This window comes from Scylla paramamosain, chromosome 20 (assembly GCF_035594125.1).
Source record: "Scylla paramamosain isolate STU-SP2022 chromosome 20, ASM3559412v1, whole genome shotgun sequence".
NCBI classification, from domain to species: Eukaryota; Metazoa; Arthropoda; class Malacostraca; order Decapoda; family Portunidae; genus Scylla; species Scylla paramamosain.
The window spans coordinates 6603087-6623863 of record NC_087170.1 but is presented as its reverse complement, the minus strand read 5'-3'; the positions used below and the strand labels follow the sequence as shown (position 1 = coordinate 6623863).

Below are 20777 nucleotides of genomic sequence, written 5' to 3'. Positions count from 1 at the left end.
AGAAACAATCCCGGATAAATGGGGAGGGTTAACGGAAGGAAGGGAATCCAGCTGTAAAAACCTGTACCAAAACCATGGAGCGAGGTCAAGAGTATGAGAATACAGCTAGGGCGTCCCCTGTATGCGACGCACAGGAGTCTTGCCTTGCTGCTGCGATAAGTGGGAGAAGGCTACCGTGTACTGGGCGGGCACGGCTAAAGAAGATAGCCCAAAGAGTTGGTTCCTTAAATGTGGGGAGCATGACGGGAAGGAGTAGAGAAGTAGTGAATGTGATGAAGAGGAGAAAAATTAACATCCTTTGTGTCCAGGAGACTAGATGGCGAGGTAACAAGGCCAGAGAACTGGGAGATGGGTACAAGCTCATTTACAGTGGAGCAAACAAGGAAGGAAGAGGAGGTGTGGGAGTGGTATCGGATGCTGAGTGGAAGAAACACATCGTGAATGTAAACAGGTGTAGTGACAGAGTAATGAACATTAAGCTAATGTATGGAAAAGTCACAATTAACATCATCACTGTCTACGCACCACAAGTCGGCTGTAGTATTGAGGAGAAAGAGGATTTTTGGGAACAGATGGATGTACAAATCACTGGGATAGGTAAGGAAGAGAGAATCATCCTTGGGGGTGATCTGAATGGCCATGTGGGAAGAAATAAAAATGCTATTGAGAGAATACATGGGGGATGGGGTGTGGGAGAGAGAAATGAAGAAGATGAAAATGTGGTGGATTTTGCAGTGGCTTTCGACAGGGCAATCTTGAATACTTTTTATAAGAAACAGGAAAAAACAGATGTGGACATATTGCAGTGGAGGAAGGAAAAGTCAGATCGATTTCTTAATGTGTAGGAGATATAACTTGAAGGAAAAAAGAATTTTAAGGTTATCAATGGCGAGAGTGTCGCACCTCAACACTGGCTGATCGTGATAGACTTCGAGATGAAAGAGGAAAGAAAAGGCAGACAACAACGAACATCAAGAATTAAATGGTGGAGGTTGAATGATGAGGAGCTGAAAGCGGAGTTTAAAATCAAAGTGCTGGACAGGATGGTAGAAGCTGAAGATCCAGACACATGGTGGACAACAAACAGCAGGCACATAAGAATTATGTGGGAAAACATCAGGCAAGGACCCCTCGTAGGATAAGGAATCTTGGTGGTGGAATAATGAGGTGAGAGAGAAAGTTAAGGCAAAGAAGGAGGCAAAGAAAATATATGACAGAATGGGAAATGAAGAAGCAGAAAGAGCCTACAGAGGAGCAAATAAAGCAGCGAAGAGGTCAGTAGCACCAGCGAAAGCTAGAGCAAGGGAAGACATGTACGATGAATTGGAAACCAGGGAAGGTGAGAAGAGGATATTTGCACCAGCAAGACAGAGAGAGAGAGAGAAGTCAGCAAAGGATTTTACGCATATCAAGCAGGTTAAAAATAAGGAAGGAAGAGTTCTAATTGATGACAATGAAATAAGAGAGCGATGAAAAGAATATTTCAAGGCACTTTTGAATGAGGAAAACCCAAGGGGAATGTTGGAGGAATGGGAACCAAATGACAGGAGAACAACAGCAATTTCAAGGGAGAAAGTCAAACAAGCATTGAGGAGGATGAACGATGGGAAGGCAACAGGGCCGGATAACATACCTGTAGAGGTGTGGAAGAGTTTAGAAGAGGAAGGACTTGAGTGGCTGTGTTGGTTGGTAAATAAGATCTATGAGAAGGAGAAAATCCCAAATGCATGAAGATGCAGCGATATTGTCCCAATATACAAGACGAAAGGAGACATACAGGACTGTAAAAATTACAGAGGAATTAAATTAATGTCGCGTACAATAAAACTGTACGAAAGGATAACTGAGAGAAGAGTAAGGGGAGAAACACAGATGGGAGACGAACAATTTGGATTTATGCCGGGGAGAAGTACTACCGATGCAATCTTTGCGCTAAGACAACTACTGGAGAGGTATGGGGAGAAGCAAAGAGAGTTACACCTTATTTTTATTGATTTGGAAAGAAGCTTATGATAGAGTACCACGCCAGGAAGTTTGGGCTAGTATGAGAAGGAAAGGAGCATCAGAGAAGTATGTGAGAGTGATCCAGGACAAGTACGAAGGCTCAAGGACGAGGGTAAGGAGCAGTGTGGGAACAACAGAGGAGTTCTGTGTGAGAGTGGGTATGCAGCAAGGATCTTCTCTGAGCCCATATCTGTTCAACCTACTCATGGATGATAGTGTTCAAAATATAAAGGAGGAAGCACCGTGGACCATGTTGTTCGCGGATGAGGTAGAGAGAGAAAGTTGGAGAGATGGCGAGGAGCATTGGAATGGAGAGGTTTGAGAATTAGCAGGGAGAAGACGGAGTATCTGAATTTTAGTGGTCGATAGGAGAGCGAAGTATGGATGCAAGATATGAAGTTAAAGGGTGTCAAGGAGTTCAGATACTTGGGCTCTCATATATCAGCGGACGGCAGCCTGGATGGACAGATCATTCACCGTATCCAATCGGGTTGGAAGAATTGGAAAAGAACAACTGGAGTGCTCTGTGACCGAAAAATTAGTGCCAGAGTAAAGGGGAAAGTGTTCAAATCGGTGGTTAGACCCGCATTGTTATATGGTGTGGAGACGTGGCCAATAAAGAAAGCACAGGAGAATAAGTTGGAGGTTGCTGAGATGAGAATGTTAAGGTGGATGCTTGGGGTGACAAGGAGGGATAAAGTGAGAAACAATTCTATAAGAGGAACAGCCAAAGTAACGGAGGTGACAAAGACAGTACAAGAAAGGAGAATGCGATGGTTCGGTCACATCACAAGGCGAGAAGAAGGGTATGTCGGCAGAAAGATATTGGATATGGAAGTGGAGCGGAGAAGACGACGAGGCAGACCAAAGAAAAGGTGGAAGGATCGCATTGGAGAGGACCTGAGGGAGAGAGGATTGAGTGGAGAGGAGGTTGGGGACAGAGTCTTGTGGAGAAGACTAGTGAGGAACAGCGACCCCATATGAACATGGGAGCAGCTGCAGAAGAAGAAGAAGAAGAAGAAGAAGAAGAAACAGTATATCTTTACTAAAATCATGTATTTTTTAGCTTGTTAGGTCGAAAAATGCCAAAATGCATGCAAACTCCTCTGTATGGGGAAACGAAAAGATATTACGAAAAACGTGTATTATGAGAGTTTTTGAGCTTCTTACGTACCAAAATGCTAAGACGCATGAATATCACTCTATATCGAGAAGCAGAACAGCATCACCAAAAAAATGTGTATTTTGAGTGTTTTCACATATTAGGTATCAAATCGTCAAAATGCATTCAAAATTGAAAACAAAACATTACCAAAAACGAGTCTTTTGAGTGTCTTTGAGTGTGTTAATCACCAGAACGCTAAGAAGTTTGGAAATCACCCTATATGGGAATACAAACAACATAACGAAAAACGTGTCATTTGATTTGAAACGAAACTACATTACCAGAAACGTGTCTTTTAAGTGTTTTTGAGCGTATTAGGCATTAAAAGGAATAGAACTCACCCGATATGAAAATAAAAATCAACATTACGAAAACGTTTCTTTTTAGCGTTTTGTATCTTTTTTTTTTTATTTATTTTTTTATTTTTATAACAAAACGCTTATACGCATGAAAACACTGTATGAAAAAAAAAAAAAAAAAAAAATGAAAAACCTTACGAAAAAACAAGTATTTTGAGTGTTTTTTTAAGCTTGTTACGTAGAAATACTAAACAAAAAATATTTGCAAATTACTTTATATGGGGAAACGGAAAGACATTAAGAGAGACGCGTATTATGAGTGTTTTTTACTCTCTTAGGTACAAAAACAGTGAAACGCATGAACTCTTTATGGAGAAACAGAAAATTACGAAAAACGTATATTTTGAATGTATTTCACATTATTAGGTACCAAACCCCAAAAATGTATACAAAGCAACTATATGGGAAAAATAAACGACATTTTCAGAAACGTGTCTTTTGAGTGTTTATTAGCGCGTGAGGCACCAAGACGTTAAAAAGCGTGGAAAGCACTCTATAGGAGAAAAAAAAAGAACATTACAAAAAACTTTTCTTTAAATTCTTTTTTTTTTTTTTTTTTTTTAGCTTTATGGAAAAACGTATAATTTCAGTGTTGTTTAGCTAGTTACGCAGAAAACACCAAAATGCATGAAAAATAAAACACGTTACGAGAAACATGTATTTTTAGTGTTTTTGAACTTATTAAGTACCAAAACGCAAAAACGCACGAATAACACTCTATCTGGAGAAACAGAAGAACATTGCCAAAACCGTTTATTTTAAGTGTTTTCACATTATCATGTAGAAAAAAAAAAAGCATGCGACACTCCATCTATCGAGAAACGAAACATTTCTAGAAACATGTCGTTTGAGTGTTTATGAGCTTGTAAGATACCAAAACGCTAAAAAAGCAACAAAAGGTTCCAATTTGGGAAAAATAACATTACTAATAACGAGTGTTTTGGGTGTTTTCAGCTACTTACGAACACTAAAATGCATACAAAAAGACCCTTTAAGTAGAAACATAATAACATTACCAGAAACATGTTTTTTGATTTTTTTTTAATCTTATTTCCAATAAAAATGCATGCAAAATATCCTATATGTGGTTTTTAAAAAGAAATTATGAGAAACATTTGTTATAAGTGTTTTTGAGCTTCTTAGGTAACACACGCTAAAACACTATATATGAAGAAACAAAACATCATAAAAAATGTGTATTTTGAGTGTTTTTCACATTGTTACTTACCTAAACGCCTAAATGCATGCAAATCACCCGATATAGGGAAACGAAGGGACATTACGAGAAACGTTTATTATTAGGATTTTTGAGCTTTTTAGATACCAAAACCCGGAAACACGTTAATAGCACTCCGTATGGAGCAACAGAACAACATTGCCAAAAACGTGTATTTTGAGTATTTTTCAGTTATGTACCAAAATGTCAAAATGCATGCAAAGCACTATCTATGGGGAAACGAAACTACATTACCAGAAACATGTCTTTTGAGTGTTCATGATCGTGTTAGGCACCAAAACGCTAAATGACATGGAAAGCTACCTATATGAAAAAGAAAAAAGAGTCTTTTGAGTGTTTTTGAGCTACTTACGTACCAAAACGCTAAAATGCATGCAAAAAAAAACCTTTTATGGAGAAAGTGAATGACATTACCATTAACGTAAAACAATGAAAAACTCATGTTTTTTCATTGTTTTACGTATAAAAGCACCAAAATGCATGCAATATACTCTATATGAGGAGACGAAAAGACATAACGAGAATCATGTATAATGGATGTTTTCAGATTCTTAGGTAACAAAATGCTAAAAAGCATGAAAAAGCACTCCATATTTTAAAGAAACAGAACTATACTTTAAAAAACGAAAACGGGAAAATGAATACAAAGCACACTAAATGGGGGTAAGGAAACGTTATTTCCAAAAGCGTGTCTTTTAAGTGTTTATGAGTGTGTTTGGCACCGATACGCTAAAATACGCAAGAAGTTTAAAGATACTCGAAACATACGTTTTTTCGCATCTTATATATATATATATATATATATATATATATATATATATATATATATATATATATATATATATATATATATATATATATATATATATATATATATATATATATATATATATATATATATATATATATATATATATATATATATATATATATATATATTTTTTTTTTTTTTTTTTTTTCATATAGGGTGAATTCCATTTTATTTTTTAACATTTAAGTACCTAACAGCTCAAAAACACTAAAAGCACATGATGTGTCTGGTAAAGTCGTTTTGTTTCTATATATAGGAAGCTGTGCGTGCATTTTGGAAATTTTCTATCTAACAATGTGAAAAAACTCTTAAAATACACACTTTTGTTAATGTTATTCTTTTTTTTTTTCCCCCATATCGAGTGCTATTCAAACGTATTAGCGTTTTGATACTCAAGAAACTCAGACACCCATAATACACATTTCTGATAAAATCATTTCTTTTCCATATATATATATATATATATATATATATATATATATATATATATATATATATATATATATATATATATATATATATATATATATATATATATATATATATATATATATATATATATATATATATATATATATATTTTTTTTTTTTTTTTTTTATGTAAGAAGGATACTGGCCAAGGGCAACAAAAATCTAATAAAAAAAAATGCCCACTGAAATGCCAGTCCCTTAAAAGGGTCAAAGCAGTGGTCAAAAATTGGTGGATAAGTGTCTTGAAACCTCCCTCTTGAAGGAATTCAAGTCATAGGAAGGTGGAAATACAGAAGCAGGCAAGGAGTTCCAGAGTTTACCAGAGAAAGGGATGAATGATTGAGAATACTGGTTAACTCTTGCATTAGAGAGGTGGACAGAATAGGAGTGAGAGAAAGAAGAAAGTCTTGTGCAGCGAGGCCGCGGGAGGAGGGGAGGCATGCAGTTAGCAAGATCAGAAGAGCAGTTGGCATGAAAATAGCGGTAGAAGACAGCTAGATATGCAACATTGCGGCGGTGAGAGAGGGGCTGAAGACAGTCAGTTAGAGGAGAGGAGTTGATGAGACGAAAAGCTTTTTGATTCCACCCTGTCTAGAACAGCAGTATGAGTGGAACCCCCCCAGACATGTGAAGCATACTCCATACATGGACGGATAAGGCCCTTGTACAGAGTTAGCAGCTGGGGGGGTGAGAAAAACTGGCGGAGACGTCTCAGAACACCTAACTTCATAGAAGCTGTTTTAGCTAGAGATGAGATGTGAAGTTTCCAGTTCAGATTATAAGTAAAGGACAGACCGAGGATGTTCAGTGTAGAAGAGGGGGACAGTTGAGTGTCACTGAAGAAGAGGGGATAGTTGTCTGGAAGATTGTGTCGAGTTGATAGATGGAGGAATTGAGTTTTTGAGGCATTGAACAATACCAAGTTTGCTCTGCCCCAATCAGAAATTTTAGAAAGATCAGAAGTCAGGCGTTCTGTGGCTTCCCTGCGTGATATGTTTACCTCCTGAAGGGTTGGACGTCTATGAAAAGACGTGGAAAAGTGCAGGGTGGTATCATCAGCATAGGAGTGGATAGGACAAGAAGTTTGGTTTAGAAGATCATTAATGAATAATAAGAAGAGAGTGGGTGACAGGACAGAACCCTGAGGAACACCACTGTTAATAGATTTATATATATATATATATATATATATATATATATATATATATATATATATATATATATATATATATATATATATATATATATATATATATATATATATATATATATATATATATATATATATATATATATATATATATATATATATATATATATATATATATATATATATATATATATATATATATATATATATATATATATATATATATATATATATATATATATATATATAGATATACATATATATATATATATATATATATATATATATATATATATATATATATATATATATATATATATATATATATATATATATATATATATATATATATATATATATATATATATGTTACAGTCAAACTGTGAAATCAGTCAGTGAAATGACTGAAATTCTTAGTCATTACATGTATTGCCTGTGGAGGTCAGTCAGTTCACGAAATGACTGAAAATTATAGTCATTTCATGAAACGACTGAATTATTGTCATGCTTGTTACACTATATGGCTGTTTTGAATTAGGCAAAATGTGAACTAGTGGTTTGACGATGTGAACTAGCGGTTTGATGTCCACTGACAGCCATGACGTCATTGACAGTGATACACCCACCAATACTAATCAGTCAGTTCAGCTCAGCCACATTGAGAGCACACACTAAACACTCAGCTCCGAGTCTCTTTGCTGATTCCAGTTGAAGCCAGTTCCTTCACAAGATGTCTGAAAGCACAGAGTTAAAATTTCGTGAAGAATTATATTCTAGGTATGAGAAGTGTCGCAAATATCTCATTCCGAAAGAAGAATATTTCCAAATTATTGAGGACATTCGTACAACTAGTGAAAGGAAGAACACTAAGAGTCGCCATCAATACTACCTTCTGGGTAAATATGAAGTGCTACAGTGTGGTGATGTTAAGAAACTTATTAAGAAACGACAAACCCCAGATGAAACACCGGTGTACTATGTCTCCATTGAAGACACTTATGACATTGTTAAGAGGGCCCATGTTGCAACTGGGCACGGTGGTCGAGATAGAATGACTAAAGAACTCCAAGTGAAATACGCCAATATTCAGCGGGATACAGTTGAACTATTCAAATCGTTGTGTAAGGAATGCCAGAAAAAGAGAAAGCGACCAATGACAAAGGGAGTTGTAGTTAAACCTATTCTGAGTAGTGAATTTTCATCACGTGGGCAGGTAGATCTTATTGACATGCAGTCTATGTCGTGTAGAACTTACAAATGGATTATGGTTCACCAAGACCACTTAACAAAGTTTTGCGTTCTGCGTCCACTCAAATCAAAGCGTGCAGCTGAAGTAGCATTCCAACTTGCTGATATTTTTCTTCTCTTGGGGGCTCCTGTAATTCTTCAATCAGACAATGGTTCTGAGTTTACTGCTCAGATCATTACTGAACTGTGTTCCATGTGGCTTGAATTATCCATCGTTCATGGTAAGCCAAGACACCCACAGAGTCAAGGCTCTGTGGAGAGAGCAAATGGTAACATAAAGGACATGCTTGTTGCTTGGATGGCTGACAATAACTCAACGGACTGGGCAACGGGCATAAAATTTGTTCAATTCTCCAAGAATTCTGCCTATCACGCAGGGATCAAGAGAAATCCATATGCTGCAATGTTTGGTGTGAATGCCAGAGTCGGACTGACATCAACATCACTTCCACAAGAAATCATCAGTTCCCTGCAGTCTGAACAAGACCTTGTAACCTTGCTTCAAGAAAGAGAAACTGATACCAACAATCCTGAAACAGAAAGTACAGACCAAGAACCAGTCGCAGCCGAAATTAACGAGGATGAGCAAGAAATTGATGTCAACTCCCAACGTATAGCTGCCAGTGAACCAGAACAAGTACATGGACAAGAACAAGAAGAAGAACATGAACCTGTATCCCCTCATCACCCTGATCTTGATCAACTGCAACACAGCATCAACTCCCAACGTATAGCTGCCAGCGAATCCCAGAAACAACAAGCGGAGCGTATGGTGAAGAGAAGTCGAATAGAGTTAAAAGCAGGTGAGATAGGAGACAACGTTGCTCTTCCCATTCCTTTAGTTGATCGAGGTCGTGGAGACCCAAGGAACATCTTAGGAGTTATAGTGAGTAGGAGCATAAACGATCAATACAAAGTAGCTACCAAAAGTGGTGTTCTAAAAGGAAGCTATTCAAGGAATCAATTTGACATATTTTGTCCTGAAAGATTGCTGAGAAAGGGTGACATTACCAGTGATACAGAAATTTCTCTCCGAGAAGCCGTTATCAAAGAATCTGTCAATGGAGGACAAGGTTTTGTTAAGTGTTCTTGTAATGGTCACAAAAAATGCCAATCAAACCGATGTAAATGTTTCAAATCTAAACAGCTTTGCAATAGTAGATGTCATAACAGCCTTAATTGTACAAACAAGTAGCATGAATGAGTAATTGTGTTGTCATATGTAATTCTATTGTTTAAGTGATTTATTTTTGAGCTACAGTTGTACTTTTGTAATTTGTGATTTTTTTATGAACTTTAACATGCTTTTAAAATATACTGTATTTTAACATGCTTTTAAACTATACTGAATTTGAATAAAAACAAATTATGTAGATAATCCTGAATTTCTACTAAATTTCTTTCGTCATTTCGTGAAATAGCTGGGCAAAAAATTTAGTCATTTCATGAAATGGCTATAATTTTCAGTCATTTCCTGAACTGACTGGCCTCCACGGGCAATACATGTAATGACTAAGAATTTCAGTCATTTCACGAAATGACTGATTTCACAGTTTGACTGTAACATATATATATATATATATATATATATATATATATATATATATATATATATATATATATATATATATATATATATATATATATATATATATATATATATATATATATATATATATATATATATATATATATATATATATATATATATATATATATATATATATATATATATATATATATATATATATATATATATATATATATATATATATATATATATATATATATATATATATATATATATATATATATATATATATATATATATATATATATATATATATATATATATATATATATATATATATATATATATATATATATATTAAAGAGGGTCTGATTAAAGGGATTTGTCATGCGTTTTAGCATTTTAGTAGGTAAGTACCTCAAAAACTCACAAAAGGAACTTTTTGATAATGTTTTGTTTCCTTATATCGGTTGCTTTCGATATTTTTTGGTGTTTTGTTGTTAGACATGGAAAAAAAAAAAAAAAACTCATTAGATACATTTCTTGTAAAGTTTAATTTCACCGTAGAGGTTTGGTTTGCAAGCATTTTTGCGTTTTGATGTCTAACGTTGTGAAAACACATAAAATACTCATTTTTGTAATGTTCTGTTTCTCCATATGGAGTGCTATTCATGCGTTTTAGCTTTTTTATACCTAAGAAGCTTAAAAACACGTCTCTCGTAATGTTCTTTTGTTTGCCGATGTTGTGTACTTTCATTACATATTTGCGGTTTTGTAGGTAACGAGCTCAAAAACATTGAAAATTCACTTTTTTTTTTTAAGTTATCGTATTTCTCTATATTGTTTTTGCATGCCGTTTAGCGTTTTGATATGTAAGTAACTAAAAACACTCAAAAGACACGTTTTTGGTAATGTTTTTTTTTTTTTTTTCATATAAGGTGTTTTCCATGTGTTTTAGTGTTTTCGTGCCTAACACGCATCAAGAGACAGTCAAGAGACATGTTCCTGGAAATGGAGTTTCAAATCAAAATAGAAGGTGCTTAGCATGCGTTTTGGCGTTCTGGAATCTAAAAAAATATGAAGAACACTCAAAATACACGCTTTTGTCAATGTTATTCTCTTGTCCATATAGAATGTGTCTTAGTGTTTTGGTAAATAAGACGATCAAAAGCACTCATAATACCCATTTCTAGTAATGTTCTTTCGGTAACCCATATAAGGTACTTTCCATGCATTTTGTCGTTTTTATACGTAACGAGCTCAAAAATACTCAAAATACTTGTTTTTCGTAATGTTATTTTTTCTCCATAAAAAAGAGTTTTCCATGCGTTTTAGCATTTTCGTACGTAAGAAGCTGAAACATTCAATATATCCATTTTTATAATGTTGTACGGTATACCCATATTGGGTGATTCCCATGCATTTTACCGTTTTGGCGCATAGCATGCTAATACACACTCCAAAGACATGTATCTGTAAATGTAATTTCTTTTCCCATATACGGTGCTTTGCATGCATTTTGGCAGTTTGGTACCTAACAATACAAAAAACACAACATGCACGTTTTTGGTAATGTTGTTCTGTTTCTCTATATATAATGCTATTGAAGAGTTTTTGCGTTTTGGACACTAAGAAGCTCAAAAACACTCATAACTCACTTTTCTTGTAATGTCTTTTCGTTATTAAATATAGGGTATTTTGCATGATTTTACGCGTTTTCGTACATAACAATATGAATAACACTGATAACACGTTTTTGATACTGTTGTTACTTGAGGAGGTTAATAACATTCATAATACACGTTTCTGGTAATCTCGTTATGTTTCAACATATAGGGAACATTTCATGCATTTTACCGTTTCTGTACCTAACAAGCTGAAAAACACTCATAATACAGATTTTTTATAATGTTATTCTGTTTCTCCATAATGGGTGTTTTGCATGAATTTTAGCGCTTTGGTACGTAAGAAGCTCGAAAACACACAAAAGACATCTTTTTGGTAATGTTTTGTACTGAAAATAGCGTGCTTTCCACGCATTTTAACGTTTTGGTGCCTAAAATGCTCAAAAACCTGAAAAAGACACGTTTCTGGTAATTTCTTTTCGTTTCCTTATATAGAGTGCTTCGTATGCATTTTACCGTTTTGGTATCTAACAAGTTTTTGATAATGTTGTTCTGTTTGTCCATATAAAATGCTATTGAACGCGTTTTTGTGTTATGGTACCTAACAGGCTCAAAAACACTCCTAATACACGTTTCTCGTAATGCTTTTTTTTTTTTTTTTTTTTTTTTTTACCTATTAAGCATGCTATGCATGCATTTTGGCGTTTATGTACGTAACAAGCTCAAAAAGACTCAAAATACTTGATTTTGGTAATGTTACTCCGTGTCTCAATTAAGGGGATTTTCCATGTTTTAAGCTTTTTCGTAGCTAAGTACCTCAAAACACTGAAAAGGAACATTTTTGGTAATGTTATTTTGTTTTCCCATATACAGTGCTTTTTTTTTTTTAGCGTTTTGTTGTCTAACCTGTACATGAACACTCATAAGATATATTCCTTGCAATGTCGTTTCATTTCACCATAGAGGAAGCTTTACATGTATTTTGGCTTTTTGCTTTCTAAAAATGTGAAAAAAAAAATTTTTGTAATATTGTTCTGTTTTTCCATATAGAGTGCTATTTATGCGTTTTAGCGTTTTGATTCCTAAGAAGCTAAAAAAAAAAAAAAAAACCCTCATAATACACGTCTCTCGTGATGTTCTTTTGTTTCCCGATGTCGTGTATTTTAAAATACATTTTGGCGATTTTTTACGTAACAAGCTCATAAGCACTAAAAATACACGTTTTTGGTTAAGTTATTGTGTTTCTCTGTAAAGCGTGTTTTGCATGCGTTTTAGTATTTTCGAATGTAAATAGCAAAAAAAGGCAACGTGTCAAAAGACACGTTGCAGGTAGTTTTTTTTTTTTTTTCTATAGAGTGTTTTCCATGCTTTTTTAGTACTTTCGTGATGAACACGCTCCAAAAGACATTCAAAAGACATGTTTCTGGAAACGAAGTTTCAATTCACTATGCATTTTGTCGTTTTGGTACCTAAGAATGTGAAAAACTCAAAATACACGTTTTTGATAATGTTGTTCTCTTTTCCATATATAGTGCTATTCATGTGTTTTAGCTTCTTGGTAGCTAAGGAGCTTAAAAGCACTCTAAATACGCACTTCTAGTAACATTCATTCGTTACCCGATATAGGTTACTTTTCATACATTTTGCCGTTTTTATACGTAACAAGCTTAAAAATACTCAAAACACTGGTTTTTGGTAATGTTATTCTTCCTCCTTGAAGGGTGTTTGGAAATGTTTTAGCGCTTTTGGTAAGTAAGAAGCTCCAAACACTCAAAAGACATGTTTTTCGTAATGTTATTTGGTATTCCGATATAGGGTGATTTCCATGTATTTTAGCGTTTTGGTGCTTATAAACACTCAAAAGACACGTTTCTGGAAATGTCGTTTCTTTTCACTATATAGGGTGCTTTGCATACATTTTGGCAGTTTGGTACCTAACAATGTAAAAAAAAAAAAAAAAAAAAAAAAAAAAAAAATATATATATATATATATATATATATATATATATATATATATATATATATATATATATATATATATATATATATATATATATATATATATATATATATATATATATATATATATATATATATATATATATATATATATATATATATATATATATATTCCTTTTTGGTAATGTTGTTCTGTTTCTCCATAAATAGTGCTATTGAAGTGTTTTTGCGTTTTGTAGCCTCAGAAGCTCAAAATCACTCATAATACCCTTCTCTCGTAACGTCTTTTCGTTATTCCTTACAGGATACTTTGCATGAATTTTCGCGTTTTTCTACATAACAATGTGAATAACACTCATAACACACGCTTTTTGGTAATGTTTTTCTGCTTCTACATATTAAGTGCAATTGAGCGTTTAGTTACTTAGGAAGATCAATAACATTCATAACACACGTTCCTGAAAATACCGTTTTGTTTCACCATATAGGAGACTTTGCATGCATTTGGCCGTTTCTTTGCCTAACAAGCTCAAGAACGCTGAAAATACTTGTTTTTGGTAATGTTATTTTGTTTCTCCATAATATTTCTCCCATAATGGGTGTTTTGAATGAGTTTTAGCATTTTGGTACGTAAAAAGCTCAAAACGCAGAAAAGACTCCTTTTTGGTGATTTTGTTTTGTATTCCTAAATGTGGTGCTTTCCATGCATTTTAGTGTTTTGGTGCCTAAAACTCTCAACACGTTTCTGGAAATGTCGCTTCGTTTCCCTATATAGATTGTTTTGCGTGCATTTTAGCGTTTTGGTACCTGACAATGTGAAAATAATAATGTCTTTAAGATTCCCCATGTACAGTGGTTTGCATGCATTTTGGCGTTTTGATAACTAACGAGTTCAAACACACTTAAAATACACGCTTTTGGTAACATAGTTCTGTTTCTTCAAAATCACTTGCTTCGTATGCATTTTGGCCTTTTTTTTTTTTTTTACCTAACAAGGTAAAAACACTCAAAACACACGGCTTTCGTAACGTTTATCTTTTCTCCATAAAGAGTGCTTTTAACGCGTTTTATGAGGGTTTTGGGACCGAAGAAGCTCATTATACACGTTTCTGGTAAAATAGTTTCGTTTCCCAATACAGCGTACTTTGCATGCATTTTGGCGTTTTTCTATGTAAGTTCAAAACACTGAAAATTTAAGATTTTTGTAATGTCATTCATAGAGTGTTTTGCATTAGTTTGTTAATGTTGATTAGTTTGTTAATGTTGATTTGTATCCCGTTATAGGGTGCTTTCCATGCTTATTAGCGTTTTGGTGCCTAACACGCTCAGAAACACTCAAAAAGATACGTTTCTGGTGTTGACATTTCGTTTCCTCATATAGAGTGCTTTGCATGTATTTTGTCGCTTTGTTACCTAACAATGTGAAAAACACTCAGAATACACGTTTTTCGTAATGTTCTGTTTCTCCATATTGAATGCTGTTCACGCGTTTTATCATTTTGGTACCTAAAAACACTCATATAATACACTTTTCTGACAGTATCATTTTGTTTAATCATATAAAGTACTTTGCATACATTTTCACGTTTCTGTTCCTAAGAAGCTGAAAAATACCTAAAATATACATTTTTGGTAATGTTATTCTGTTTCTCCATAAGAAAGTTTTGTATGCCTTTTAGCATTTTGGTAGGTAAGAAGCTCCTAAACACTCCAAAGACACGTTTTCGGTAATGTTGTTTTGTATTCTTTTCACATATAGTGTGATTTCCATGCTTTTTTTTTTTTAACATTTTGGTTCCCCCATGATGAAAAACAATCTAACGACACGTTTCTAGTCATATTATTTTCTTTTTAACCATGTAGAGTAATTTGCATTTATTTTGGCGTTTTGCAACCCAACACTCAAAATTAACGTTTTTAGTAATGTAGTTCTCTTTCTCCATATAGAGAAATAAAAATGAGCTTCTTAGGTACCAAAACGATAAAAGGCATGAATAACATTCTATATGTAGAAAATAACATTACCAGAAATGTGTATTTTGAGTATTTTCACAGTGTTAGGTACCAAAACGCAAAAAAATCTCAGAAACACTAACAATACACGTTTTTATTAATGTGCTTTCATGTCCCCATGTAGGGTGCTTTGCATTCACTTAGGCGTTTTGGTAATTAACAATGTAAAATGCACTCAAAACAGACGTTTTTGGGAGTGTTGTTCTTTTTCTTTATGTAAAGTGCCATTCATGAATTTCAGATTTTTTTTGTTTTGTTTTAGATCTCAAAACGCTAAAATACATAGAAAGCACCCTATATTGGGATATGAAAGAACATTACGAAAAATGTGCCTTTTGAGTGTTTTGTGTTTTTGAACTTCTTACTTACCAAAACGCTAAAAAGCCTTCAAAACACCGTTTATAGAGAAACAAAATAACATTACAGAAAAAGGAGAATTTTCAATGTTTTGAGTTTGTTACGCACAAAAATACCAAAATGCATGGAAAGTACCGTATTTCAGAAATGAAACGATTTTACAATAAACGTGTATTATGTGTTCCTAAGGTTCTTAATCTTAGGAATACTTATATTACACGTTCTAATATAGGGTGCTTTCTATGTATTTTTAGCGTACTGGGGCCTAAAAAAAAAATGGAAAGACACTTTTCTGGTAATGTAGTTTCGTTTCTGCATATGCTTTGTGGCGTTTTGGTACCTAACCAAAAAATACTCGAAATACACATTTTTGGCAATGTTCTTTTTCTACATATAGAACGCTATTCATACCTTTTAGAGTTTTGTTACCTAAGAAGCTCAAACACACTTAAAATACATAATTCTCGTTATGTCTTTTCGTTTCGTTGTACGAATGAAGATGAAAAAACTCATAATACTTGTTTTTTGGTAACGTTATTCTCTTTCTCCATTAAAGGTGTCTTGCAAGCATGTTAGTGTTTTAGTACGGAAGTAGCTCAAAAAACATAAAAAAAACGTTTATTTTATATTTTATATTTTTTATTTATTTATTTATTTATTATTATTTTTTTTTCCATATAGAGTGTTTTCCATGCTTTAGAGCGGTTTGGTGCCTAACACGTTTATAAGCCCTCAAAAGACACATTTCTAGAAATGTCGTTTCTCATCGCCATGTAAGGTGCTTTGCATGCATTTTGGCGTTTTGGTACCTAAACATGTGAAATACGCTGAAAATAAACGTTTTTATTAATGTTATTCTATTTCTTGAAATAGGGTGCTGTTCATGCGTTTCAGTGTTTTGGTACCTTAGAAGCTTAAAAAAAAACACTCATAATACACGTCTCTGATAATGTCCTTTCATTTCCCCATATAAGGTACATTTCCTGCATTTTTAATTTTTCTACGTAACAAGCACAAAAAAATAAAAAAATAAATAAATAAAAATAAATAAAACACTTTTTTCCCTAAAGAGTGTTTGCATGCGTTTTACCGTTTCGGTTTATTATAAGATGAATAACATTGAAAAGACCCATATAGTGTGATTTCCATGCTTTTTGGCGTTTTCGTGCCTAATTCGCTCAAAAACATTCAAAAGACATGTTTCTGGTAATGTCGTTTCGTTTCCTCATATAGTGAGCTTCACAGGGTTTTTGGCGCTTTAGAACCTAATAATGTGAAAAATACACGTTTTTAATGTTCTGTTTCTCGATATATATATATATATATATATATATATATATATATATATATATATATATATATATATATATATATATATATATATATATATATATATATATATATATATATATATATATATATATATATATATATATATATATATATATATATATATATATATATATATATATATATATATATATATATATATATATATATATATATATATATATATATATATATATATATATATATATATATATATATATATATATATATATATATATATATATATATATATATATATATATATATATATATATATATATATATATATATATATATATATATATATATATATATATATATGGTATTCATGCGTTTTAGCATTTAGTACCTAAGAAGCTCAAAACTTCCATATTCTCTTATTGTCTTTTAGTTTCCCCATACAGAGTACTTTGCAAGCATTTTTTTTTTTCAGTGTTCTATGTAACAAATTAAAAAAACTCTTAAAATACACATTTTTGGTAAATAATAAATAAATAAAAGTTTTTTTTTTTTTTTGCATCGTTTTAGAACGTAAGTAGTTCCAAATCACGGAAAAAAACACGTTTATGGTAATAGTGTTTTGTTTTCCTTTATAGTTTTTTTTTCTATGGTTTTCGCCTAATACTTTTTTTTTTTCATAATATAAGGTATTTTGCATTTTTTTTTTTTAGCGTTTTGGTACTTATTAATGTGAAATGCACTCAAAATATACGTTTTTTGTTATGTGTTTCTGTTTCTCCATATAGAGAGCTGTTTATGCGTTTTAGCGTTTAGGTACCTATAAAGTCGATAAACATTTTTAATAAAAGTATCTGGTAATGTTATTAAACCTTAGCTAAAAAAAACGCTCAATAGCACTCTTTATGTAGAAACAGGGCAATATTACTAAAAACGTGTGTTATGAGTGTTAGTATCATTGGTATGTACGAAAACGCAAAAATTCACGCAAAGTATCTTATAACGAAAGGACATTACGAAAAAATAAAGTATTATGAGTACTTTTGAGCTGCTTACGTTCCAAAACGCAAAAACAATTCAATAGCATTATATGTGGAGAAACAGACATTACCAAAAACGTGTATTTTGAGTGTTTTTTGCATTGTTAGGTACCAAACTGCCAAAATGAATGCAAAGCACCCTATATGGGGAAAATAAACATTTCCAGAAACATCTCTTTCGAGTGTTTTTGAGCATGATATGCACCAAAACGCTAAAATGCATGGAAATCACCCTGTATGGGAATATCAAACAATATTACAAAAAGCGTATCCTTTGGGTGTTTTTAGCTTCTTACGTACCAAAATTCTAAAACGCATGCAAAACACACTTTATGGAGAAAGAATAGCATTACCAAAAACAAGTATTTTGAGTATTTTTTAGTTTGTTATGTATAAAAACAACAAAATGCATGGAAAGAACCCTATTTGAAGTAATGAAAGAACATTACTAGAAATAAGTATTGTGAGAGCTTTGGATCGTCTTAGGTACTAGAACGCAAAAACGCATGAATAGCACTGTATCTCGGAAAGAGAACAACATTATCAAATGTTTTTCACATTCTTAAATACCAAAACGCCAGAATGCTTGCAAAGCACCCTCAATTGTGAAATGAAATTTCATTTTACATTTACATGTCTTTTGAGTGTCCTCTGAAGGCACGACAACACTAAAAAAAAGCATGGAAAAACTTAATATGCAAAAAAAAAAAAAGTGTCTTTTGTGTTTTTTCTCCACTTACGTACCGAAACGCTAAAACACTTACAAAACACCTTTTATAGAGAAACAATAATAACTTTATCAAAAACGTGCATTTTAATTTTTTTTTCAGCTTGTTATGTACAAAACCGCTAATATGTATTGAAAGAAAGCTACATCGGGAAACTAAAGAATATTACGAGAGACGTGTATTTTTAGTTTTTTCATATCGTTAGATAACAAAACGACAAAATGCATGCAAAGCAACCTCTACGGTGAAATGAAACGACATATAGGAAACGTATCTTATGAGTGTTTTTGTGCATGTTTGACAACAAAACGCTCAATAGTATCGAAAGCACCCGATATGGGAAAACAAAATAACTAAAAGAAAATACTAAAAACGTTTCTTTTGAGTGTTTTTTGGGCTACTTAATTAACAAAATCCTAAAACGCATGCAAAAACCCCTTTATTGAGACAAATTAACATTATCAAAGACAAGTATTTTGAGTGTTTTTCAGATTGTTACGTACATAAACGATAAAATGCATGCACAGTACATAACATCGGAAAACTAATGAACATTATGAGAGACGTATATTTTTAGTGTTTTGAGCTTCTTAGGTACCAAAACGCTGAAACGCATGAATAACGCTTTATATGGAGGAACAGAATAACAATACAAAAAATGAAACGGGGGGAAAAATGAGAAAACGAAAGGACATTACGAAAAACGTGTTTTAGGAGAGTTTTAGAGCTTCTTAGGTACCAAAAAGAAAAAAAAAGTCTTGAAAAGCACTCCATATGGAGAAACAATATTAAAAAAAAAAAAAACGTATTTTGAGTGTTTTTTTTTTATTTATTTATTTTTTTACACTGTTAAGTGTTCTGAAAGTCTTTGCTGCCACTGTATCAGGATGAAGTTGTTACCCACCAGTGTTTCTGAGTTGATTAGTCACCTCTGTTGTTCTGGAGTTGATGATACTTGTTACTTGTCCGGTCGATGAAAATGTTTGGAGTGTTGGAAGCGTGGAGAATCGGAGTGAGGCGGTGATTCTGGTAACTTGGAGGTCGTGGAAAGTCGTTTGATATTTTGATATGTGTGCGAATAAAACACACGGTGATGAGAGTTCTTGATTTAATATATGACTGATTTGTACATACTGGATTCGAGACGATTGATGGTAACGAGGTGAAATGATTTGTACTCTCTCTGAAGTGATATGATTTATAACTGAGCAGCGTCTCTCACGGCTGGCTGTGATGGGGCATAACTCAATGAGAGAACAAGACTGACTGTTCGTGACTGGGTGACTGACTGACTGTGTCTCTGACTGGGACTACACTCGAACTGATGATGAACTGCTGATGAACTCGCTACCTGCAGATATATATATATATATATATATATATATATATATATATATATATATATATATATATATATATATATATATATATATATATATATATATATATATATATATATATATATATATATATATATATATATATATATATATATATATATATATATATATATATATATATATATATATATATATATATATATATATATATATATATATATATATATATATATATATATATATATATATATATATATATATATATATATATATATATATATATATATATATATATATATATATATATATATATATATATATATATATATATATATATATATATATATATATATATATATATATATATATATATATATATATATATATATAACAAAAGTGATTGTTGAGACTGATACGTAAGTACGAAAACGCCAAAATGCATGCAATGTGCC

The 20777-nt window shown here is 32.5% G+C and overlaps 1 protein-coding gene across 1 annotated transcript; it reads left to right on the top strand.

Moving 5' to 3' along the window:
• The first annotated feature begins 239 nt into the window (after positions 1-239).
• LOC135110104 (uncharacterized) lies at positions 240-1142 on the top strand. Its single transcript, XM_064022059.1, has 2 exons — positions 240-749; positions 879-1142. Exons 1-2 carry the CDS (start codon positions 240-242, stop codon positions 1140-1142), a joined length of 774 nt encoding a protein of 257 aa, XP_063878129.1.
• Positions 1143-20777: the final 19635 nt, after the last annotated feature.